Raw genomic sequence first — 26,517 nt, forward strand, 5'->3', positions numbered from 1 at the left:
CTTAGCGTAGCAGTAAACTTTAACGTAGAGTAAAAAGCCTAAAATATGATTACGTCTAAGTATTACACATTTAACATTATTTAACAAAACAAAAATTATTTAAACATTAATATCTACCTCAGAATATTATAAGGCCACTATATTTCGCACAGAGCGTGATTTTAACAGGCAAGTTCATCGACTGTCGCGTTCGCTTCCTCACTTCTAGCGGTCGACAAAAAGAACCTACATTTCTTGTCTATAAAAAAAAACGACTCGCTGGCCGGTGCAAATGAAAATTGAAATTCGAATTGTTATTAAACATTTAATGAAATCTATTTATTATTGGAACATCATTTCACCACTAATCATATCACTGCATAATATTGTAAATATTTTGTTGATACATTTTAACTTATAAGCAGAGTGTAGCACATTCATGAAACAATTTTCAAGTCTTTAAACAAATATTAACGGTCTTTACCTCTAAAAGTTAAACAAATCTACTGCTGACTTATATTATTGTATAGATTGTCCAATTCGTATTATTGAAGTAATTCTAAATACTAAAAATGTATAATTATAACACAAATCTTTAATAAATACATAGTTGGTTGCCTACTAAATGTAACTTTTAGCTTGGGTGTCTCTCTGGAATACCGCGTGTTCTACTAAATTAACCGTTACACTACTTCTACTTGTTTCTTTGAATGACTTTCATATTCCAAAAAAAAATCTAAGTCAATTACGACATGCTTCTCTTTCTATTATCAATTTTCCTTTATTTATTTATGTCTTTTTCCCATCTATTCTAGCTTATTTTAAATGTTTTTGTAATAATTTAGTTTCATTTAATTCCTTTTCTGTCAAACCTTCTACAACAAAAATGCCTGTTAAGTTTCTTACGGTTTTGGAGTATACTGCGTCTTTTTTTTATTTGCGATAGAAATGTCACCAGGTCTAGTATGGGGACCACCTAGCCGGGTGTCTTGGCCGGTGGATTTCGATCTGCCGAGTTAAGCATCACGGACGCAGGCTGGAATTTGGATGGGTGACCTAAGGCAGGCCCGAAGACGTGGCTGCGGCAGCCTACTAGAGGCCTGGGTCGTTCAAGACCTTCTGCATGCGTGTGCTCCCCGATAAAAATGGTAATGAGAATAGAGCAATAAATCTCTGTAACTCAAGACCATGCTATCATACATAAAAAATTGTACGAAACTGCCACCAAGCCACCCGTGTAGTAATAGGACGGTTTGAAGAGAAGGACTCGAGTAATGGAGTCTACTTAAGTAGAATGCATCACAATAAATGTGACTGATGACCTTCAGCAATGGTGCAATGAGATAGTAAATACTTCTCGAAAGTTTTCTAGAACTTCAGGGGTTATTTGTGCAATCTCCGTTCTGATGCGCCCTTTTAACTCTTCTAGACCACCAGTTCTTGCTGGAACCACAAATCATTTATATTTGAAATTAGCTGATCCAGTTTTGGCAACGGATAATCCTGCAGAAATTCTAGGCATCGAAGACTAGTTAAGTTCTCTTCAAAAAAATATTTCCTTATAATCTGGTTGTTTATAATTTCGACCCAAAGGTTCTGGATATTGTGTGCTAAACTTCTCCATCAAATGTGGATTTTCACTTGTCCAGTATCGATACGTCTGACGGTTTACGTGGCCGTTGAGCATAAAAGTAGCTTCATCTGAATAAAAGACCTTTTTAATGAAACATCGGTCTCTGTTAGATCGTTCCATAATGGTTTCGCAGAATTCGAATCTTCTATCAGTCATCTTCTAACAGCTATTGGACCAGATGTATTTTGTACAGATGACGCTTTTCCTTTTTTATTATACTCAAATTGATTGGTGTAAATCATTATTCATTGCGACTTGTCTTGAGCTAGTGTGAGGACTTTCTTGAAACGCAAGTACTACGTCAATTTTTTGACCTCAGGAATTGATTTTCTTCCAATTTTAGGGAGATCTCTAACATGGCCAGTTTCTTGAAACCTTTTCTCAATGTTACTTGTCACTGATTGAGAAACGGGTTCTCGATTGGGATATTTAGCATTACGTAAATAAATAACGAAATTCTGCCTTACTTCCTTACTTTAACTCTACAGCCAATCATGATTAAAATTACGATTCGTTCGGTTTCTGTAAGTTTCATTATTAAATTATATTGATTTAAATATTTTATGACTATTTCACTCCTGTCAAATTGAACCAAACAAATAACTGTAAATGTGCCAGGACATTGATTTAGAATGTAGTTTTTTTATCTGTCAATGTATTTTTTACGAATCAATNGATTGGGATATTTAGCATTACGTAAATAAATAACGAAATTCTGCCTTACTTCCTTACTTTAACTCTACAGCCAATCATGATTAAAATTACGATTCGTTCGGTTTCTGTAAGTTTCATTATTAAATTATATTGATTTAAATATTTTATGACTATTTCACTCCTGTCAAATTGAACCAAACAAATAACTGTAAATGTGACAGGAGATTGATTTAGAATGTAGTTTTTTTATCTGTCAATGTATTTTTTACGAATCAATAAAAATAGTAGGAATCCCTACGTTGTGTTATTTCCAGTAGCGGTCCTTGGCGTTAGTTCAACGAATGAACATTTATTGTAATTTCATTCTACATAAGTAAATACATAATTGTGGTTGATCCTGTAGAAATAAATATTCAAATAATTATATGAGATGTTTCATAACCCCTGTTTATATTTAAAAAAAATCGTCGATTACGTCATTACGTCAATACTAGTGACGTATCGACTCTTAAATGTATATCACGAGATGGCCTTTCAAAATTTAAAATTGACGTTTTAGCATTTTTTTTAAAAGGCGGCCATTTTTTGAAATAATGAATTTATTCCATACATTGTATCATACTGTACCCAGTAATATCATTCATAAATCAATAATTATAAAGTCGTTTGATTCGCCATCACTGGCATCGCTTGCTATACTACAAGATTCCAGATGTTATTCGGCAACGGTTGACACCTGCGTCCCCTAGACTAGAACTTACCTATTGTCCCCTCACAGACCGTTAGGGAATTTCCAAGCCCTAAACAGCCAGCTGGCTTTCAGCGTCAGTTGTTCGCAACGTGTCGTTAGTGCAGTTTGATCCGTGAAAGAGTACAGTGAAATGGAAAAAACAAGAATGGGCGTAGGTAGGATTTTTGCTTGAGGTGGGCCTTGAAGGGCCAGCTGGTCAGTCGACTCGTCCAACCAAAAAGATGATATTATTTTGTCGTTTTTTTTTTCTGGGAAGGGCACCGGGTGGCCGTAACCTCTCTAACTACGCGTCTGGAAATAACTATTTTATATTAAAATACACCGCTAACATGCAAATAATATATACACAAGAAGCATGGAAAAATATTTTTTAAAAATCTGTTTTTAGCAATGCAGCCATGAAATTTTATTCACATAGGAAACAAACGTTGTCTCGCTTTTGACAGGGGTTTCAATAAATAACATTTAAAAAAGAGTAAATTTTTAGGTTCCGCTACAGTTCTGTCGAAGGGAAACTAAAATTTTATATCTGAGTATCTCAAATTTAATATTCATTATCCAAAACTTATAACTTCTCACTTACTTAAGGGCCCCATATTATTTAAATAGTGTTTTCCGCAAAGACAAATAATTTCAAACATTTAATAACTGAATAATCTAAAGCTTATCAAATAATAGGAATGTTATGTCATGCCACCTGAGTATTTTCAAAGACGCCGCAGTAAAACGAATAAACAGGTGCAAAAAACGATCAAACCATCAAGGTTTTAGGTACTGAAATCTACGAAAATACTAACTTTTTTAGACATAACTCCACATGTAAATATTCTTATAACATTTGCTTGCTTAGTCCTACATATAAAATTGTTTACTTTTATTTATAAGTACATGAAAATAATTCTTAAAATTAGGATAACAGAAAACGCATATTTTACTTTTTTTTAGTTATTATTTTATTTGGGTAAATTTAAATGGTAACAATGAATAAACAAAACATCAAGGATTTTATTTTTGTGCTTACTTTTGTTCTACACGTTTTACTTTTCAAGATTTCAGTACCTAAAAATGCCAGAAATTTCACCATTTCTCGGCCACCTTAATTAATTTAGTAAAAAATAAGTTTTTTTTATGCTACAAAACATCGATTTAAAAACAAAAACGTCAGATATGTACACCTTAAATTAAACAAAAAAATTTCAGTAATATAGTCAGTAATAACACCACGTTCCATTTGAGAAAGTGAAGATAGGAACACCTAGAAGAAATATATTTGGTACAGTTTTCGAGAGCTATAGGAGAGTAAATTCAAGTTTTTTATTTTCTTTGTTGGATTAAGTGTGTGATGAATCCTATACATGTATACTGTCTTAATGGAAAATAAATCATTATTATTATTATTACGTCTTAAACTGAACCCTTCAGTTACTATTTTTATACATTTCATAATTTATCCTGCGCCTTTAGTTTAGGAAATTTCTACCACAACCGTAGCAACAGGCTGAAGAAGAAATTTTGTAACAATAACTTTTAATAAATTGGGTAAAAAATATACCTATAACCAAAGTGCTTGTTGCGATGTGAAAATGTGAAAACAAAGAGATTTTTTTAAATACAGCAAACTTGTTACATTTTTTATGATATTCCGATAAATTTTTTTAAACTCGACTGAATCACTTTGCATATTATTAAAAGTTATTTTAAATGTCAGTAAGGAAAAAAATTGATAATAAATTTTATCCTTTACTGCACAATTTTTTTATTATAATCCAAAAAAATGTTTTTGGAAAGAAAATTTCGTCTAATTTTCATAAAAAATAGGTAAAAATTCTTATATTTAGTTTTAACTTGTTCTTATTTAAAAAAATGTATGCTGCAAAGGACCTCGCACTTTTCTTATGAAAAAGTGGTTTCGGTTAAATTTGCTGAAATTTGTATACGTTACACTATCAAAAGCATCTATTGGGGTAATATCCAAAAGTTCATAGTCTTCGAGTTAGGTTGATTTCAGAGCAATAACTCTGTATTCGAAGGGGTAAAAATTTTATTTGCTATTTTTTTGCCGTTTGCATTTGCATTACCTTATATAAAAATATAAAATTGGTGCGTTACATATATAGCTTTAGTTGCACTGTTAAACTTTTATTCTGTTTCCGATAGATAAAAACTTATTTTTTTTATTTAAAATTCCAGAGCTAAATTTAAAAAAATAGAAATGTCTTACTTTTTAACATAAAATTTTATATTTTTAAATTCTTTTGTCAACAAGTATCTAGGTTGAATGATTTCCGGGCTGATTGTCTTCGATTTACAACTCTTGACGTTTCGAGAGACATATCGCTCTCTTCTTCAGAAGTTACTCTGAAACTGGAGATCTACTAATCTTGTCACTATTTATATTTGATGTGGTCACTGGTCCATAATGTTCCGGTGTGTAAATTATGCAATTCCTCGGGATGTTCTATATCGATTTCCAACGCGTAGCCATAAGGGCCGTCATCAGGGACGTCCATAACATTAAAATCGTTATGTCGTCTTCAGTCAACCACGAGAACCCGTTTGTTGGCAAGCATTGTGACATACTGTGCCCGTACAAATTGGTTGCGTCGAGATAAGTTATAAATGAGGTAGGTTTTGACGGATCAAAAATTTGGTAAAAATTTGTTATTCGCGATGTGCATTCTCTCTGAACACTGAATAATTCCACCACAAATTTCCTTTTTAAAAAATATAACCATCAATATCCGTTAATAATTCCAACTCTATTTTAGTTAGTCTTAACACTGACTCCCACGAAAAATCTGGTAGCCTGAAAAAATTTGCAGGATCAAGTTTGTATTTTTCTAAAGAAAATACATCACTAAAATAAGAACATCGGATTTTAAATATATATCCGAGTAATCCCCTAAACTTTTACAATTAAATGTACTTCATGTTTTTTGCGCTCTCTTATAGTCATCATCTGATATATGTTCCTCGTTCAGCATTTATTATATGAATATTTTATAAAATAAGCAAACGAAATAGGTTCGTGATTGAAAGTTTTACATGTAAATGACTTTTCAGGGTTAGGTTGGCATATATCAATAGGCTTTTAAATAGACTCGAAATCAGCATAAACTACAAAAGGTACTTTCATTTGTTTTTCGAAACTTTCAAATCTTAATATATTTTCAGGGACACTTTTGCCAAATTTGTAGTCGTGTAAACATGACTACACCCAGTACTTTTATGTTGCACTAACAATCTTTCACTACCGAAATAAGATATACATCCATCACAGAAAAATGTTCTACCTTTCTCTAAAGGAATTTGACTTGAAACCAGTCTTGAAAAATTTTTTATCCAACAGTAATGAGTGATTGCACACTGTTTATTACAGTGGTGATCCTCCTCACATTCGCTGGTTATAAGCAATAAATTAACATGATAGGTAATTTAATTTTTTAGGTGCGTAACGTAATGGCCCAACTATTTCGTATTTCATTTTATGCAAATACATTTTCTAATCCGTATACATTTACCCAAATATTGTTTAATGATTCAATTTTGAGATATCCTTTAGCTTAACTGGAAAATTCGTACCTGTAAAATTTAAGAATGTTGAATAATGTGGATACGATGACGGGATGTCGATTCGTCCTGTCGGGGTTTGTAAGGCTGAGGTTATGGCCCATGCAAAACAGCGCTCATCCTGGTTTTTCAAATTAACCACGGCCTTCTGGTCTTCTATAAACTTTGGCAGCTTGATGTATGATGATCCACACAGAGGACTATTTTTGTTAACGTTCACTTCCAAATAAAAAAATTCTTGAATGGCCCATCCTATAAAATTCATATATTTTTTTATATTTATTCAAACGCAATTTTAATATTCACTTACCAGATCCTTTCTCCTCGAATTCCGATGTTTGAGACGTGACGGTATCCACAAAAACTTTGTATACATCATCAAGGTCCACAGATTCATCAATAATTTTGTTGCAGCTGTTGAACGATTTGATATCTGAAGATTCGTCCGACGGCAACAAGTACTTCCCAAACACTTCAATGTTCACTTTCACTCACATGTGTGAGAGTTGACACTTTGCTCCAACAAATTTAACACTTTATGTTTCACATCACTGAAAAATATTCATAAAATATTTGCTTGGTATCACTATGTACCCTGTAACTAATGATTCTGCACTTGAATGCCGTATTGATGGTTTGCACGCCATCACACTTAGGTGTACATACAATTTGCTCTAGAAAAAACTTTTCAAATATGTTCAGAACCGATGGGTTGTCCCCTAAATTATCAATTTCACAACCAAAATTTTGTACGATTGTTAGGTGGAGCAGTATTAAAGTCCTAACCGTACTATCGGAGTACTGATTTATTGAAGCAACAATTTTCGATTTCCTGTTTTAATAAATTCTTTCAGAACATCATCTAGAATCAGGAATGTAATGTCATTTTCGGTCTTGATCCACGGTTGACCTCAACCGATTTTTTTTTCTTCTCACTTTTGAAAATGATCTTTCGCATGAAGCAGAGGAAATTAGCAATTTTAACGCAATTTGCATAAATCCGTGTGAATTTGGAAATGTGTCTTTTTTGACTTTGTCCAGTTTCCTGGCACAGTTCTGTATTACGGTCATTTCCACCTTTAAAATCATCATCATTTGAAAAAGTGTTGAATCAATTCCAAACTAGTATCAAAATTCATTTGGTAAACAAATAAAATAAGGAAAAATTAATCATATTAATTTTCTTCCGCTAAAAACTACCCTAAAAATTAATCCTGATATTTCCTTTAATATAATTTTTTTTTCTTCTATTAAACAATGCAATCTTAAATAATTAAATCTCCCCGTCAATCTGTAATAAGATAAACGAAATCTATAACAAACTGTTAATCCAATAGAAATATAAAAAAGTAAATACATTACTAAGTTTAATCTATTCACTGATATGACTCGTCATTTTGATCTCCTGGACTATTTATTCTTATGTGAGTGCCATCAACACATCTAATCGCTCCAGGAAAACCGGCAATGTCAAAAAATTGTCGTTTGGGTATTCTGAATTCATTTATATGTTCTGGAAATTTTATAAATCTTTGTAGATGTGTTGCAAGTTTCTCACTAATTTCCTTGACGATTCTGCATACAGTTGACTTATTGTCACTACACCAGCACAAACTTTCTGAAATAAAATTTAATATTTTAATCTTGAAAAGACAATCATTAACATGAGCAGTACCTGATAGCATCCTGTGGCAAAATAACGTAACGCCACATACAACTTTAGCGAAGGGGGAATTGGAAACCATCGGTTATCACGGATTCTAATATTTCCATAAACGAGTGGCAGTAATACAGTTTGAGATGTATCTCTTGAAAAACGAATGTTGTAGCATTTGTGAACCTTTCAAGGGTATTTTGGTTACGCTTTGGTTAGTTTCAAATTTAACTAACACAAAATTTTCCTTGCTGACATTGTTTATATTAATCCACAAGTGTCCCTTTAGTCATCACAAGTCTCATCTGAAAAGCCCTCAATATCAGTAGAACATCATAAACAATTGAAGTGTCGCTTTCGTTTTCAGAAAGTTCTGTTCTTAGGTTCCTTAGCTTTCTTACATAAATCTTTCTTCAATTTTCTTTCTTTCGCTTTTTCTTTTCTTCTCTGCTAGCTGTTTCTTTTCTTCTGTGGCAGGTGATTCCTGCTCTAGTTTATCCGTTTCGGGTGTCTAAGTCAAAACTCTTGACTTTACTTTCTTGAAATTACCTTTTTTTCGTGGAAGTGCTTTTGCGAATGGTAGCACAACTTCTGGTGTTTTAGGTGGAATATTTTCAGATCTGACTTGTGCATAAGCAACGCCACAAGATGTTGATGGCTGTAGTTCTAGTGATGCTTGACTGTTACGAGGTGTTGGTTGTAAAACTGAAAATTGAAGCTAGAGAGTTCGTACAGAACTTCAAGCAGTGTCAATTGATGGTAAAGGTTGTGGTGTATCAGTAACAAACGTTGCGTTAAAGACATCTTCTGTGAAAACAAGACTAGTAAATGGTCAGATGCCTGTTTTTCTGAAGCCTTCTGAAATATTCTTAATTGTGAAGGAAGCTTCATAGACAGTATTTAGCAAACTTGCAGATCGTATGGTTATTGTACTACCTGCGTTTATTACCATCATAGGTATTGCCAATTTGGATTTAAAAGGTCCATACACTGCTAGGTCTAACGGTTGTAATCTATGGTATGTATGTAGGGGAAATGTTGCTAAGGTAACACCATATTCCTTAGCATACAAAATTGCATTCAAAGAGCAGTGTGTTTCGTGATGCTTAATTACTGATTAATTAGATCGTCCGAATATTTAGCTTCCTTATCGCTCACAAAGCTTTTGCTTTAAAGTACAACGCTGTTTTCATTTTCGCGACTTGTCACTACCAACTATGTAGTAACACCCCACTCCTTCCCTAGGCTTGCAGCAGACATATATTTAATCATATTTATTTCCAACATTTTATTTACATCAATAACGAAAATTTCAATAAGGGCATTTACAAGCTTAAAATAGTTTTATTTACATGTAATATACGGTATTTCGTCCTTGATGCGATTAAAGAGGTTGATACTGTTTGGGTTATACTCCAAATCTGCTACCACCCTCGACTTGGGGTGGTTATTCTGAAGCCTTTTCAAAGATTGCGGGAAACATCTTCTCTGAGTTCTAATGATATAGTACGGGTACTCGTCTGGTTGATTTTTCTGTACGATTGCAAACATATGACGCTTTTTCGGGTTAATGACCTCAAGGGAACAAATCATAGGCAATCTGTATTATTGCAAAACATCACATAACTGAGGACTTCTTGAAAACCCTAGTACTCAAACTTGTTATATTTTTAAAAAATGTCACCAATGGATAACTCTACCTGGAAATACCTTGTCGTAAATCATTTAAAAACTATAGTATATTTATAAAACTATTTTTATTTTTTGCAGAAGATGCTGCTTCATCAAAATCGAAAAAATCTTTTTGAATGCTGTCACTGCTGTTAGTCTGTTTGTAGGAGCTGAAACTAATTCTAAATCTTCTTCGAAATACAATAATTCACATTCTGTCATCAAAAGTTGAGTAGTATCTTCTTTACTTAACGCAGATGTTTTCCCCACTACTAGAAACCAACGTAATCTTGAATAAATAGATGGGAAATTTCACCCAAAACGGCATGGCGATCTTGTAAAGTCGGTAATTTTCCAAATAAATCGTTTCTCTATACCTTCAATCGTACTATTCAACAATATATTTAAATGTGTTTGTTTTTAGTTTATTAAATTTTTTTCAGTGAAATTATGCTAGGTAAAAAAGAGTCATATTGGTCCCGGTTTGTAGAAAATCTAATGTTTATGCTAAAGGCTTTGTAATTTCACGGTAATAAATACGTGCAATACCTTATACGTGCATACCATACCTTATCGAACATTCTTTACTTTTTTATTAATATTTTATGAACTTCAGAATTGGACATTTGTTCATTTTTTTGTGGGCATTTTATTTTATGTTTCCATAAGATTTTACGAGGGTAAAGTCCTAAGCAAAATGGACACTAAACGTAATTTTCTTCGACATTATTTATTCCACTGGTTTTAAAATATATATTGAATCCATTATTTAAATTTTTGAAGTAGAAAATGTCTCTACAAAGGCCATTATCGAGTAACGTGACATCTTTGAAGATTCTCCATTTTTTTCTCTTCAGTAGAAATATTGTTATTCGGAAGGATAATTTTAGGTAACATATGAAATAAATACAAATATTTTAGTTTCTCAAACATTAACTGAAAAAACTTCTTTGATTTGTACACCCTTGTCAACTACCTTTGCCTTTAAAGGTAAATATAACCAGATCACACCATGCTCTATTAGTGATCTCGAGGATTCCCTGAATCTGGTAATGGTAATCGTGATTTGACAAGAGAGCATTTCCTTCTGCATTGAGAAAAGTAAATTTGAAATTATTGGGATTAGCATCTTTGGCAGAATAAGGTGACTTAATCTCCAAGACTCCTTCCTCGCCTACAAGTCCATTGGGAGACGCAGCTAAATATGGGAACTTGGATAAATGGATAAATAGTCCTACAGATTGACAGGACGACCCTGTCTTCTTAAAATATTCCGATCGAGCTAAGTTTTCACAGCTAATACCATGTTGTATTGCTGGTGTTTTTATCTTTTTCTGATTCTGATATACATATATAATTATAATTACATTAATTATGCATAATGACCGTCCGTCTTCAGTTACTTTTTGTAGTGCTACCTCCGATGTTGCTACATCATAATCTGAATATCTTCGTGTACCCAGCCTCCTTTATATTGTCGTGGCATGATTTATATACTAAAAAAGAATAATATTATCAGGGCGTGAAATTCACCTTAAAAGCATTGAAATCTCATCCCGGATGTACGAGCAATCTGACCCCATCAAATAAATGTAGTTACAGACACAATGTTTTATCCGAAATGTCTGAATTTTAGAATATACCGTCCATAAACATCAACAAATAGTGCTGTACCATCAACGTATTCAATATTAGATCATATTCGACATATGTTCTGGAAATTGTGAATGTCATGTAGCTTTCGGTTTGCGCGCTAGATTGTTTATGAAATTGCAACTTGGTTATCAATCTCACCCCAAACGATGGTACCTTAAAAAGCAAAGGTCGTACTATTTCATATCTTAACCTATTCTTTTCGAATGTACAATCTAAACTGTATCCGTTCACAGATATGTCGTTCATTGATTCAATTTTTGATGTATTTCTATTTAAATATGTATATTCCATAAAGTATGGATATGAGGGCATCTCACGGACTAAATCCCTGGGTAAATAAATATAAGGCTAAAGTTATTGCTCATGCAAAATAACACTCGTCTTAATTATTTATATTTATCACCTTTTGCCGAACTAAGTTGAACTGCTCCTTATCCGGAAATTACAATTTCTTCAAATTTATTATCATTTAAAGCAGCTAAATTTTCTGGAGATGTTGATAAAAACTTGAAACTATCGATAAATTTTTAAATAGGCTTTCTTCATTTTACTATCTTTTCCAACATAGTCGCATATGTAAAGGTGTTTTATAAATGAAATGTATTTCTCCTTTTAACTATGCTTCCAATTTTATCCTTATTCGATCACAGTTCCGCACGAAGAGGTGCACATCGTACTCAGACATATTGTGTAATATGATATTGGGAATAAAGTTCGGTAATTTATAATTTAAACTGAAAACCGAATGAGCGTCTCCACATATTTTCTTTCCTGTTAGGTGGACATGGTCATTTACCTTGGGTTGCCAACTAATTCCAACTAAATAATTCCAGATTTTCAAAATTATTTTCATTCATTTCGCCTTGAAAATCGAGTTCAGTAACCTCTCCGTTGGCGTGAATTTCCGGTGATTTAAGTGAATCTGTCACTATACTTGTTTTCTTTTTTACTTTAGACTTCCATTCAGCTGGAACCTGTCGACCCAAATGACTACAGGTTTCCAATGTTTTTTTATATTTTCTTGTTTCATTCTCTACACTGTTTAACATATTAACGCAATCGTCCCATTTTACCTCTAATTCCTTTATTTTTAAGGTATGGCATTTTCCATTTATTAAAATTCTAATAATGTATTGATAATAAATCGGAGCACCCCTGCTATTTCAAAGTCGACGCGATCTAGCTGATTATGATTAGACAAACACTAAGCAAAATAGAAACATTGTTCCTACATAAAATGAGTAGGGTTATCTTAGTAGTTAGATGTCGCCATGTGTTCTTTTAATAATGAGGATACGCCACTGTTTATTTAATTAATGGTGAGAATAAACTGAAATAAGATACTAATATACGGTACTGCTAAAGAAATGTATGATTGCTTTGAATCTTTTTCACTGCAGATGAATTAAGGAATTTATTATTCTGTGACTAATAACATCTGATGATCCTCTTTGGTGTAATGGAAGAATTGTATATTCTTGAATTTTTATAAGCTGTAAACTTGCCGCTCTTAGAGAAAAACAATTGTGAACGACTGTGTCCATAGCCTTGAAAACGCTGACAAATGGAATCAGTCTAAATAGCCCGACTTCAACATAAATATCTTCATCGAGAAGCGCATCTGCCTGTTTAAGGAGCTTCCTACAAGCATTACCCTCAAATATTGACCCGTGATAATTCTTGGCGATGATATTTAGTTTTTGCGGCCATAAAAGAGCTTTTTCTCGCCCAACAACAGGGCATAATATTTCCCAAAATACGTGATTCACAAATCCTTGTAGAATATGGAGTTCCGGAATCACGCATTTTTCCATTACACACATATCGTCGTATTCCTGAAATATTGGTGGATTAATAGTACTGTAGAAATATTTCGCATTCTTTCTATGCCCCTGACCATCCGAGTTAAATGCTTGATAATCTTTCTTGAGATCCCCAGCAGTCTTGAGCTTCAAAGTTTTTTTGTTTACGGTTTCGAGATTTTCAGCGTTTCTCAGATCCTTCAGTTCAATGAAACAATAAGGACATGGATATGAGGCTGTTGCAGTCTGTTGGCCATTAATGAGGAGCAAAATTTTGAAATCTGACACGAATTTAAAGTGCAAATTATCAATTCGTATCAAGTCAAAGAGTGCCTTTAAATTTTCATATGTCTCCTTTATATCCTCAACCAAACAAATAATTATTAGTTTATACACACTAGTAGGGGAAGAAGTCTAAGAAACTGTGCCCCCTTCAGAATAGAGTTTTCTTTTTTCTCAATATCTTCTCCATTTTCATTCAAAGATGATACATAATCTTCCGGGATGATTGAAAGTGAAATTTTGAAAGAGCCTTGTCCAGAATCTGCCATAATTTTGACAAAGTAGTTACCTGCAGAGAAGGAATTATATTTACTGTGAGTTTGTTCCTAATAATAAATTGTTGTTTACAAAAGTGCTTATATAAACAAAACACGGGGTTCTCACACAAGCATATAACGAGCGTTCAAATAAAAACGTGGTCAAGTTGGTTCTGAAAATTTGGACGTAGAGCGTAGCGTATAGCAAATGAACTTAAACGTCATCTGTCAAAGCGCTATATCGCCGCTATCAATTTGAATATTTTCGTTTTAAAAAGCGTTTAAAATGGTGTTTTCTCAAGAACAAAAAGTGTTTATCATAGAGTCCTACTTTAGAAATGGACGCAAGATTGATGGAATATGGAAGTATTATATTGAGGAATGTTTCAAAGAATTTCAAAATCAATTTCCCGGCGTTGTTGAGTACAAAATTTTTCAAAGTGCAGTTCAGCGTTGTGTTAATGTTTTTCGTGAAACGGGCAGTGTAACAAGAAAAGAAGGAAGCGTCCGACCTAAAAAGCGGACTGAAGAATTAAAAGAAAATGTCCAACAAATAATGGAAAATGCCTCAAGAACTTCTGTACGTGTTTTATCACAAATGGTGGGAGTATTAGTCGGTACCTGCCACACAGTGTTAAAAAAAGATTTGCGTTTGTTCTCCTATCGTTTAACTTGTCAGCAAGAACTTCATGAAGTTGATTTTCCGCGACGGGCTGTATTTTGTGAATGGTTTTTAAACAACTACGGTGAACTTCATAATACTTATCACCTTTTTTTCTGATGAAGCCTGGTTTCATTTAAGTGGTTACGTAAACTCACAGAATATGAGAATGTGGTCTTCTGAAAAACCAGATAATTTTTTTGTCGAGGGCCCTCTACACGCTCAAAAAATTGGAGTTTGGTGTACTCTCAATCGAAGGAGGATTTATGGACCTATTTTTTTTAATGATACTCTTACTGCGCAAAGGTATAGAGAAGAAATTATCGCTCCTTTTGTTAACCAGCTGGAAGAAAACGAAATTACAAACTTTTACTTTCAACAAGATGGCGCAAGGGCACATACGGCAGGCGAGACGATGAATATGTTGAGGGAAGTTTTCCAAAATCGATTAATAAGTCTCAATGCTGAACATGAATTTCCACCGAGGTCATGTGATATTACGCCGTGTGATTTCTTTTTGTGGCCTTACCTTAAAAACATTATTTTTGAACTGCCTATTCCTGATTTCAACCATCTGCAGGCTCGACTTATAGACAAGATTCGTGAAATTAACAATACCCCGAGCATCTTAGAAAATGTCTTTAATTCTTTGGGGAACAGGTGTGAAAAGTGCTTGGAACAAGGAGGGGGACACTTTCAGCAGCTGCTTTAATTTATTGTTATAACAAGGAGGGGGACACTTTCCGCAGCTCCTTTAATTGTTTGTTATTGTTATCACGATTATTCTTTAAAATAAAGTTATATAGTCATTAACGTTATTGAAACTGACAGCTGCCTCGTTGAGAAATGAGGTTAAGTTGGTCGCTATAAGCTACTCCCTACGTCCAATGTGTCAGAGCCAACTTCGACCACGTTTTTATTTGAACGCTCGTTATTAATTACCGATAACTTTTCGCTCTTCCAATACGTGTTCCAGCAAAACTTCGGCAGCAGCATAGATAACTGTTCTTTTTGACTTCGTTTAATTGTCAATCTCCAAGTCCATTTCGATTGCTTTGTAACAATCCTTAAGAATTCTGGATTGTTCAGATACGTGGGTTAAATAATTAACAGGAATTGACTTCCTTCCGGCATTTGACCTTATAAAGTTAGTCAATGTTTTCATCTGAATTCTCGAGGACCTCGTAGAATTTTGATAATTGTCCAAGCTTTCAGGCGAGAGTAAGACAGTTTTCTCAGAATTCCTGTAACTTATTTTCTTACTCTTACCCCCCGTTTTCAAGGTCAACGATAAGTTTCGTGTACCTGCACCCTCCAACGTCACTTTATTTCCCAAAACTTCACTTACAATCTGGGACTTTTGTTTGTCAGGTAAATTGAACACTATCTTGGAAACATTTCTCCGTAATGGACTTTGTCGATTTCCAGAAATGCACGGATGGTTCTTCTAACCGCGCCCTATTTCCACAAGACATTCTTTGCATAAAATCATAACATTTGCATTTTTTTCACGGTTTGTAGTGTCCCGAACGATCTTCTTCTCATTGGAAACTGCCCCGTACATGCCGTTAGTTGGTCCGATTTTTATATTAACATTTTCGCGAAAACGTCCTCGACCTTTTGGAAACCCAGGATGGCCCAAATATCTGGCAGTGAGGCATATATAACATTGACAACATTTTGCGGTCATATCATTCAGCCTTGTATTCTTCACCAATTTTATATCTTCATAATTGGGCGTAACGGGTAATGATCGTTTTATGATTCCTCTATCATATTCACCTAAAGTGAGTCGGCGGTGTTACATATGCTGAGAGGATACTTTTCGCACGACACCCAAAATGTATTGTTTATATATTTAATTATTAAGTGCTTGACCTGATCACTTATGAGAAACTTCTCTGGTTTAGTTTTACCGAAAACTATTTTATTACCACAAGGCGCACACACTTTTTTCCGATTTTCTTCATGACTTGATGCCTTTGGCATCTTGATGAAGTTTCGACCACACTGATTAACTTGACTAACACGGACTGGATTCAAATCCCCAGAGAATTTCATGTAATAGTCATGACTTGTCATCGGCGAAAAATCGGCATGAGCGCGCGCTTTTGTTATTATTTTCATTGTTCTTCTATGATTTTCTGTAAACATCTATCACAAAACAACTGTCGGGAGTGACGTGACTTCTTGATAGATTTACGATTTACTTATTATCCCTCCAGAAAAGCCCTGGCAATGATTTTGGAATAATACAGCGGTCAAGAAAAAAAATTGCGAGGGTCGATAATGAAAAATCTCGTTTTCTCGATAAAACGAGCAGATCCGATTTACATAAAAACGGATCCTGTTTAGGTTTGTGATCAGGAATTCAACCCCGTTGCCAGTTTTTGGTGCAATTTTTATCAGACTAGAACCGTTCAAGCCAGGTGTGTATATAGAAGTCCAAGTATATATTTCAGTAGAATCGGTGGGGCGACAGTCGCTTGTAGTTCGGTCGTATTTTGTCAAGATAGATATTTGTACACTTTGCAATCAATATATTGAACCATATCTATTGAAAAGAATAATTCCCAGCATTATCTTATTAATATCACATTTTTTTGCGATAGCTTTTACACCCAGTAAATGAATCATAACATTTTCTTTTACTTTGTGGACATTAGGTCGAGGAGGATGAGCCTTCTAACGAGTTGCATTGCCTTTCCAAAAAGAGGCTTATTTTAAACAATGAGAGGCAGATTATTATCTTAGTGTTATTAATTATTTACTACACTTTCTTACAAAATGCTTATTGAAAGACTTTCTTACCCTGCAAGACATTGTCACTGTCATAAATATTTGTTAAGCCGTCTATTTGTGTTCTGGTTATGCTCTTATTAGCTTCATCAATATCGGTTAAGTTTTTTACTACAGGACATACCCCACCACCTCTTTTTTGAATATTATTTCTCAATTCAGAAAACTTCCTATTGGCCCTTCTCTTCAGATTTAAATATTTCTCTTTTAAATTGGTAGCTCTGCTGTAAAGCATATCAAATTCTTTGTTGAATTCATTTTCGATCTCCTTCCAACATAATTCTTCATCTTTCCAACTTGTAACCCCACTTTTTTGCATTCAATTATACTTTGATATTTTTATACTAATGCAGTCAACAGTTGCTCCTCCTGCTTTGTAAAGTTTGAGGAACGTTTACCACGTGCATCTGATTTTCCCATTTTAGATCTAATTCATAAAACAAATACAAGATGTCGCATATAAATAATTGCGGTTTAAAAAAATGTGAATAAAAAACTATTAGGTTTGCTTCCTGGACTCCTCCAAGCGAGCGGACGAGTGTTCGCAACGCGTTTTTGAGTAATTGCTCCCATTTCTTGCCGGATATTTTCTTTTAACAGATCCAAGGTTGTAGGGTTGTTACCGTAAACTCCGGATTTGAGGTACCTTCATAGGAAATAATCTATTGGCGTCAAGTCTGGGCTTCGCGGAGGCCAATTGATCACCTCTTCTGGATATTAATTTATTCGGAAATAAATCTCGAACGACTGGCAAAAATGTGTTTGAGGTGTGTGATGTCGCTCCGTCTTGTTGAAACTAGGTTCTCTGGTTATAGTCAGCGAAATTTTGTAAAGCAGGTTTGAAGAAGTTCTGGATCATTTCGCTCCGCATGAACACAAAAAAATACTGGTCGATGATACCCCGCTCCGATAGTGCAGCCCTTACCGTTACTTTAGGGGAATGCAACGGCGTCTCGTGCTTTTGTTTCTGATTGGCAGGATTCTAGTAATGACAATTTTGTTTGTTGATATAGCCGTTTAGATGGGAATGTGCCTTATCCGAAAACAAAATGTTGTTAAAGGATGTAAAGCGTTCGAACATTTCATTCACAAAGTTGAGTCTCTGAATACTATCCAAGGGCTTTAATTCCTGCACTAGCTCTGCACTAGCACTGTATCTTATAAGGGTGCAAAGGCAGGTCTTTGCGAAGAATGCGGTGCAAAAAGCTTCTAGGAACATTTAACACACTAGCTCTTTTGCGAACTGAGACGTTGGGATTTTCACGAACCGATACTCGAACGTTCTCCAGTGTTTCCTCGGTTCGGGATGACCTTGGTCGCCCTGTCCGAGATTTATTTCGAATTTCATTAATCATTAATGCACTTAGAACTTCATTCAAGTCAGTATGATGTTGTCACTATGTATTGTTGAGCCATTTATAGTAAAAAAAATAAATTATTTCCTTTTAATGTGAAATGAATATTATTTTAACCCTTTGTTCCCTGAAAACTTTTTCATTAAAAAAATTGAGGTAAAAGTTAAAGAATGTTACTTTATTGTGTTTCTAAAAGGTAAAAAATTTAAAAATATATAATTTTTTAAAAAAACTTATTATGCTATGGTTTCACAATGTAACCACTAGTAAATTGTTCACTCCAAAAAATATGAACTTGAATACTACATATTACATAAAAGATTTTTTAACTTTACTTTTTATGATACAACGAAAAACAGTTTTTTTTTTTTTCAGTAAGGCACAATCCAACTTTACACGTCTCCCATTCCCACCTGGTTCTGTGAGGATCTCTACTAGTGCTACAAAAGGCACATCGTCTGGATGTCCCGTGCTTTGGCATATGCAAACATTGTTCAAACCGTTTTTCATAGGGCACAATTGGTTTGAAATGACTCATTGTAACTGTAGGTGAAGAATTCCTACTCCGCACGTTTTTTTCACCAACAACTCCGATTAAACCTGAAGCTACAGATAACCTGAAAAATTTCAGGTTTGGAACCGCGCACTGCGCTTTTTGTTGAAACAGAATAAAAGAATTGAGAACGCATAAATCTATGAAATGCCAAATAATTCGGTGCCACCATTTCTTAGATTTGCGGTCAATCTCATAAACAGATTTCAACATATCTGTTTTATCAACATAGCCCATATGTTGGTTATATTCCTTGACCATCATTGGGCAGGCTATGACTTGTGAGTTTCCGTCTTTCTGCTTTCGGGCAACAGTCGCTTCTGTTGAAGGATTCTGATGATTTCCCAAAAAGTGAACTATTTTTCGGTCCCTCCACTTTATAAATGCCAGTCCATCTTTGCTAACCCTCCAGTCAGATTGTCCTCGGGTCTGTAATTCTTTGTCAGATTGTAAGTCATTTGGGACATCTTTTCGCTTAGCCCTGACTGTGCCGCATGCATAAGTAAATTCTGCTTTAAGTGTCTTCTGTAATGGCACAGAGTTGAAAAAGTTCCCGTCAAATCTAAAATAACCCTTTGGCCCAAGTCTTTTTCAGGTTGATAATTAATTTTTCCAACATATATCTGAAACTGGCAGACGTATCCATTCTCGTCAGATCGAACCCAGACTTTATACCCTCGTTTGATGGGTTTTAGGGGCATAAATTGTTTGAGAAAACTGCGACCCTTAAAACGAATCATAGATTCGTCAATAGATTGATGTTTTGAAGGGGCGTAAGAAGAACGAAAAGTTTCAGATAAAATATCCAATAAAAAGCGAACTTTGTACAACTTGTCATAGTTTGGTGAGTCACGAGCAGGCATCACTGAATTGTCTGCTAAATGCACATTTCCCAGAAGCCAAGCAAACCTATCTCTAGACATTGCTAACCTATGTAGTGATCTCGTAGTTGTTCCCTAGACGACCGGTAATCACAATAACTGGGCAACTTTTTAATTCCCATCAAGATATTTATTCCAATGAAAATTTCGATCTCTTTGGCAGAAGTTGGAGTAAATGTAGAGTCTCCACCACGTTTTTGTAAGGCATATAGATTCGTTTCAAACACGATTTTGTCAATTAAAGTTTTGGGAAACAAGTGTAAAAAAAAATCAACTGGCCTCTGCAGACCATCTGGAACTTTAGGACCAGTTTCCTCCGTAAACTCCTTGATATTGGTAATGCAATACTCCGCTGACTTGGTCCAGATTGTCTTTTTGGCTAGTTCCCTATCTCTCAAAAGAGAAAGGGGAATATAATCTTTCTCGTCATCAGTAATATTCTCTGTATTGTAGGCTCTTGGAAGCTGGTCTTATTGGCAAATTCGATATGTCAAACAAATTGTCATCGTGCATTGTCTCATCTTCGTCACTACTCGGCTCCTCTGACTCGCCATCTGAAGGAATAGTCTCCAATAGTGTAAATAAATTATCTGCCGACATATTCTCTAGCTCTCTGTATGAATACACTTTTTTTTCCTGAAATAATAAATAGTGTCCTAGTGGTTTCAGCATGAAACCGGCACCGTATATCATGAATATAGTTACTGCAATTTAAAAATTATTGATAATAAGGTGCCTTTATCATAAATACAAATGTTATCAACATTGTAAAAACAAAAAAAAACTTACTTGCCATAGCGAAATAATGTAAAAATCACAGGATTTGCGTATAGTCTTTGGCACTAACCGACCGCTCTACAACAGGTGTTATTACCGACTAATACGTAAATGAAAATGGCGAAGCGCGGTAAAGTTTTAGGGGGGTTTCCTATACGTTATGTCTTTGTGTTGGTTTCAATCAAATACCACTGGAAACGTAGCGAAAAATTCTTGTGTCTGTGGTTTTATAGTGAAACCACTAGGGAACAAAGGGTTAAATATAAATTTGAATGGAATTGTAGTATTTATAGAATATGTAAATATACTAAGATTTAACTTACCGTACTAGCTAATTCTTGAATGTCAGATAATTTCAGTCACTTTGTCTGATTTTAATTTGAATATAGATTTCCAACTTTATTTTTTTTGTTTATTGTTTTGAAAGATTGAACTTTGAATCGGATTGAATGTTACAAATTCACTAATTTTAATGACAGCTAAGTACGAACAGCAAAGTACTGCAGTAAGTGATGTGATGTCATTATAGTGTCCTTCATTAAACATAATGCTGAATCTCTTACCACCCCCAGTGCCTTTAAAGATAACATCCCGACCTATACTACCATATTTGTACACTGTTATTACATAAATTCTTTGCGGTATTGTTGGAGCCGATTTAATTCACTGATACTAGTCTATTCTGGCGGTATTTGGACCATAGAAGTTTTTATTAACTCTGATGCTCTAATTGCTTGGCTGTATTTTTTCGTACTTTCTAATAAAGAGAATCTTTATTGACATATGCCTGAGCCACAACAATTATTTTGCACCGAAGCAGAGGATATCTTCACGCCGTTTAGCACACTCCTCGTTAAAAGTATTGTATTTACCGTTTCGATCTCTACCACTGGGTATTTACACGGATGTTACGCTGAGATAAAATGTATCTGTACTAAAACCTGACGAGTTGGATTGGTATACGCTCGAGATCATGTCCCATATGCCCTCAATTTTTACATTCGACACAGGTCTAAAACTTATCCATCCGTCTCCTCTGTTGTGTTTGTACGTATTGTAGTGTACTTGTAACTGGTAATTTGTAATAAATGAACTTGCAACTCGTACTTATTTTAAACTCTTTCGATCACCTTACCTCCAAAATGCGTCCATTTTTATAGTGGCATTACCGGCCTTAGACCACATTTGGGAGGCTCCCCCATTGGTTGATACAGAATTTTTACTTTAACTTTTTAAATCATTATCCGATTTCAATGTGGTTCGAACTGGTGGATTCCCAAGGCAATTCTGTACCTTCGTATACCAGTTCATGTCGGAAAATCAACGGGAAATCCCGAAAAACCGGGAAACCCAGTGACAATATTAATTTTTCTTCTTTTATATTTCTTTTATTTCTTATATTTCTTCTTTTATATTGTTAGTTGGTGGCAATAGATCTAATGTTACGCTACTTATCTTGGTTCATTTTTTTAAATGATTTTTTTTTTTGGTCTTTTCAATGCTCTCCAACAAAATTATGACCCAGTGGAATGGCGTCTTTTTCTGGATGGAGGCAAGAATAGTTTGAAGGCAGTCTTGCTTCATAAAGGGAATACGAAGCCATCAATTCCAATCGGATATGGAAAATACATAAAGGAAACATATGAAGCAATGAAAGAACTTCTCGATCTCATACAATACTTAGAAAAAAAATTACAGCGTTTTTCGTGTTCAGGAGGTCCCAATTAACTTATCTAGGTATGTGGCGTTCTTGGTATTTTTCCAAATTAAAAATTTGTAAAGCTGTGTAATACACGCTATACAAGAACAATAAATGGTTAAGCTAACTGAGCGTCTATACTCTGCAACGTCTGCGGGCGAACTAAACTCCCCGCATGTCACGCATCCAAGGGTAATGACCGCACACGCGTCGCCTGTGGACTCGCTAGACTGAGACGGCACCAAGCACAACGTATCTAACTCTAAAATTTATAGATACTGTTTTTTTTTAAATGGAATAGCTTAAAAGCTTCAAATGAAACGTGACAAAAGATATGAGCCGTTCAAAATGTCTGCAAACACGAACGCTCACTTCGTGGCATGTTGGATTAACTTCTTACATAAGCGTTCTCCACAATCCCTCCATTTTTTTCAGCTTAATGCATCTTGCTCTTCTTGATCTGATTTCTCCTGGTCCGAGGTCGATGGTGGTGATGCTCCATGAGGGTTTGGGGTGGTGATTTCTCTGAAACTATATCTAATGCAGGATTGGTCGAACATTTTGATCGCTAGTAGCTCCCAAATCTTCTTTACGTGAGTTATGTGTCTTTTATAAACTTGACCAACTCCTTCTGAAACTGACTTCATTCCCTATCTTTTGGGCAACTATGTTACGTATCAAAGCGTTATCTCCTTATTTTATGTCTGTGTCCTTTGCATTTCGAATCTTATCTTCCTTGCTTCTTATCTTATTACAGTAGAGCCTCGATGATCCGAACTACCAAAAAACAACCCCTGTTCGGACTGGCGGGGCGTTCGGATTATAGTATGTTAAAAAAAGGCAAGTATATTTTGACAGAATATGTATATTTATTGAGGTGCCTACTACAAGATACATATTTAAACCACAAAATATACGTTACTTATTCATAAAGTCATCAATTTTAGTTTGGCGGGTTCTATTTATTGACCAAGGAAAGGCTTTGTCCCTCAAATTTCGCAGCATCTTCGGATAAAGAAAAGTCATTTACGTCAGCCCAATCCAAACAAGTATTCAGTGCTGATATAGCTTGTGAATGAGGAATTTTCTCGACGTTTAAAACAGAAGTATTGTCAACAAAAAGCTCGTCAGTCTCTTGCCTAAGTTGGGCTATGATCTCATCATCAGTTATGGGTTCTGTGCAATTCTCCGCTTCGCTGATTGTCAAGAAAGTGGAAATGGTTTCTTCTGTATATCCACGGTTGCGTAGAAGACTGAGTGGGAGATTGTCTTCCACGTCAGAGCCATCGTTTTCTTCTGATCCATTTTCTGCTTCATTGAATTGGTCAGGCCATAGAGGCTTCCAAGATTTTTTGATGAGAGACGACGACACGTGATCCCAACATTGCGCTAGTGAAAAAATTGCGTCTTTAATTGTGATGCTTTTAATAACATCATGTAGTGTTAAACTTTCATCATCTTCTTGTTGCGCAAAAACTTGAATAAGCAGTTTCTTCTTGTAATTAATCTTGACATTTTGAATTACGTTTTGATCCATAGGCTGAATTAAGGGTGTGCAGTTTGGTGGCATGTACAGTACGGAAAAATTGCCATCTTCTGTAGTCAGATCTTCAGCATCTGGATGTCCCGGCGCATTATCTAGGAGCAATAATGCTCTTTGTGGTAGACGTAATTTCTTCAAATGACGTTTGACTTCTGGAACGAAATGTTCTCTGAACCACTCCAGGAAAATATCTCTAGTTACCCAAGCACGCATTTGTCCTTGATAATGCACCGGTAATTTTACGGATCCAAAAGATCTTGGCTTTTTGGCCTTCCCTACGACTAGTAACTGTAATTTATGATTCCCTATCGAGTTTGCACAAGGCATAAAAGTGATTCTTTCTTTAGATACCTTGGATCCAGAAGCACTAGTTTCAGCAGAAGAGGCTAAAGTTTTATCTGGCAGAACCTTCCAAAACAATCCTGATTCGTCTGCATTGTAGATTTGTTCAGGACAAAGGTCTTTTTCTCTTATCTCTTTCAAAAACTTTTCTTGGAATGGTTGAACAGCCTCCGCATTACTAGAGACTTTCTCACCTGACACTTTCAGCTGCCGTATGCCATGACGCTTTTTGAAATTATCCAGCCACCCTCTACTTGCACTGAAATCAGACCCTGTTAGTTTTTTATGAAAGAATCTGGCTTTATGCATTACGATTTCGCCTGATAAAGGAACGTGTCTTCGTCTTTGCTCTAAAAACCAAGTGAAAAGTGCTTCTTCGAGCACTGGATTTTCTGGCAATTTTAGCGTTTTTCTTAAACCTGGACCTTTCTCGGTTTGAGCTACAAACGACCGTATTTTCTGTTCTTTTTTCCTTAAATCAGTAATTGTCGATTTTCCAACACCATACTTAAGGGCAAGAGAAGTTTCAGACACTCCATCTTTCAAACTATCTAGTATGGCACACTTTTCAGCTATACTTAAAGTTTTATGTTTGCGTTTCGGTGTAGGAACCATTTTTATAACCTCTAAAACACGTGGCGCGCGAGTTTAGCACAGAGTAACGTGAACACGCGAGGTAACTCATTCGCAACTGAAAACAAAAGATCACCCGCCACGATAAGAGAGAGAGGGGGGCAGTCGGCAGTTCGGATTACAGCGGCGTTCGGATTAGCCTGAGTACGGATTATCGAGGCTCTACTGTATTTGCTTCTTATCTTATTTATTATTTGCACTGCAAATCTGCAGTCACTTTAAAATGGATCTATTCATGATTTCAATTTCTCCATTTGTTTGAAACCAGTACTTTGGAGCCTGTACTAACTCAATCTTGTTTTGAGAACAAAATCTTTAAATCTATGATTACGGCGGAGATGGTTGTTTTAAGTTATTTTGTTTCTTGATATCTCGAGTCGTAATTTATAATAACAAGTTGTCCAGGGTTGGAATGGTCCCATTAAGTATATTGGTATGCATTATCTGGGAATTATGTCTCTTCGTAGGAGGAGGTTTATCTGGTAGAGTGCTCAGTCTATCCATTAAGCCACCACACTTTGGCTCTTAATCTTCTCTTCATCACTGTTTCACCTGGGTGACCTTCCTGGGCTAATTTTAGTACGTCGCTTCGCAACGTCTCTGGGATGACAAGTTTAGTTCCACGGAGCAAAACTGGTCTCTTAGTTGTTAATTCTTCTGTGAATGCGAAGATGTTTTTGTCCAATGAATGTTCCACGAATTTTCATTTATTTTAGAAACGGCTTATCTTATTTGTTGGTCTTGTTGGCTGTCAGTAATTACTTGAGAAATATTCATAGTCTTAGGCGAACTTTTTTCAATGGTTGTGGGTAGGTGATGTTCACTTTCTCTATCAATAGGCGGTTCTTCGTTGATCTTGCAAAGTTTTAACATAGAGTCTGCAATATTTGACATATATAGGGTGTTAGAGATGACTTCTATCTATTAAATTTTTGATAGACATATCACGACTCTTGTCTTTAACCTGAAACTTTATTTCAAATGCACCATGCATAAAGCAACTACAATATTTAATCTTTACAAAACTTTATAATTTACAGGAGAGCACATTTAATACATCCTGCGGCTACAGCCGGCGCTAGCACTTGTACTACTTTTAGCCCTTGAACGAACTCAAGTAATAAGTGTGATTTCTTCACCTCGCTTTTGCTGGTTGTAGGTATATTATTTTTCTTATTCTAAGGATTTTACAGAAGTGAACATAATAATTGGGTGGGCCTCAACCCAAGCTATTTATTCGAGATATTTCAAAGCTAACTTCAGTGGCTGTTTCAGCATCTTGAATTGGTTTTGTAAACATAGATTGCTGGCCTATTAGTTCCCGTTGTAAAGTGGAAATTCTTTGCGTTCGATTTTCGCCAGTTA

At 35.1% G+C, this 26,517-nt stretch overlaps 2 protein-coding genes across 2 annotated transcripts; both read right to left on the reverse strand.

Moving 5' to 3' along the window:
• Positions 1 to 19,654: 19,654 nt before the first annotated feature.
• LOC108914936 (piggyBac transposable element-derived protein 3-like) lies at positions 19,655 to 20,200 on the reverse strand. Its single transcript, XM_018720861.1, has one exon. It carries the CDS (start codon positions 20,198 to 20,200, stop codon positions 19,655 to 19,657), a length of 546 nt encoding a protein of 181 aa, XP_018576377.1.
• Positions 20,201 to 23,592: 3,392 nt separating this feature from the next.
• On the reverse strand, positions 23,593 to 25,134 carry LOC108914937 (tigger transposable element-derived protein 2-like). The gene has a single exon (XM_018720863.1). The coding sequence runs from the start codon at positions 25,132 to 25,134 to the stop codon at positions 23,593 to 23,595; it is 1,542 nt and encodes a 513-aa protein (XP_018576379.1).
• Between the last annotated feature and the right edge of the window lie 1,383 nt (positions 25,135 to 26,517).

Source organism: Anoplophora glabripennis, unplaced genomic scaffold (genome assembly GCF_000390285.2).
Source record: "Anoplophora glabripennis isolate ALB-LARVAE unplaced genomic scaffold, Agla_2.0 scaffold1202, whole genome shotgun sequence".
Taxonomy (NCBI): Eukaryota; Metazoa; Arthropoda; class Insecta; order Coleoptera; family Cerambycidae; genus Anoplophora; species Anoplophora glabripennis.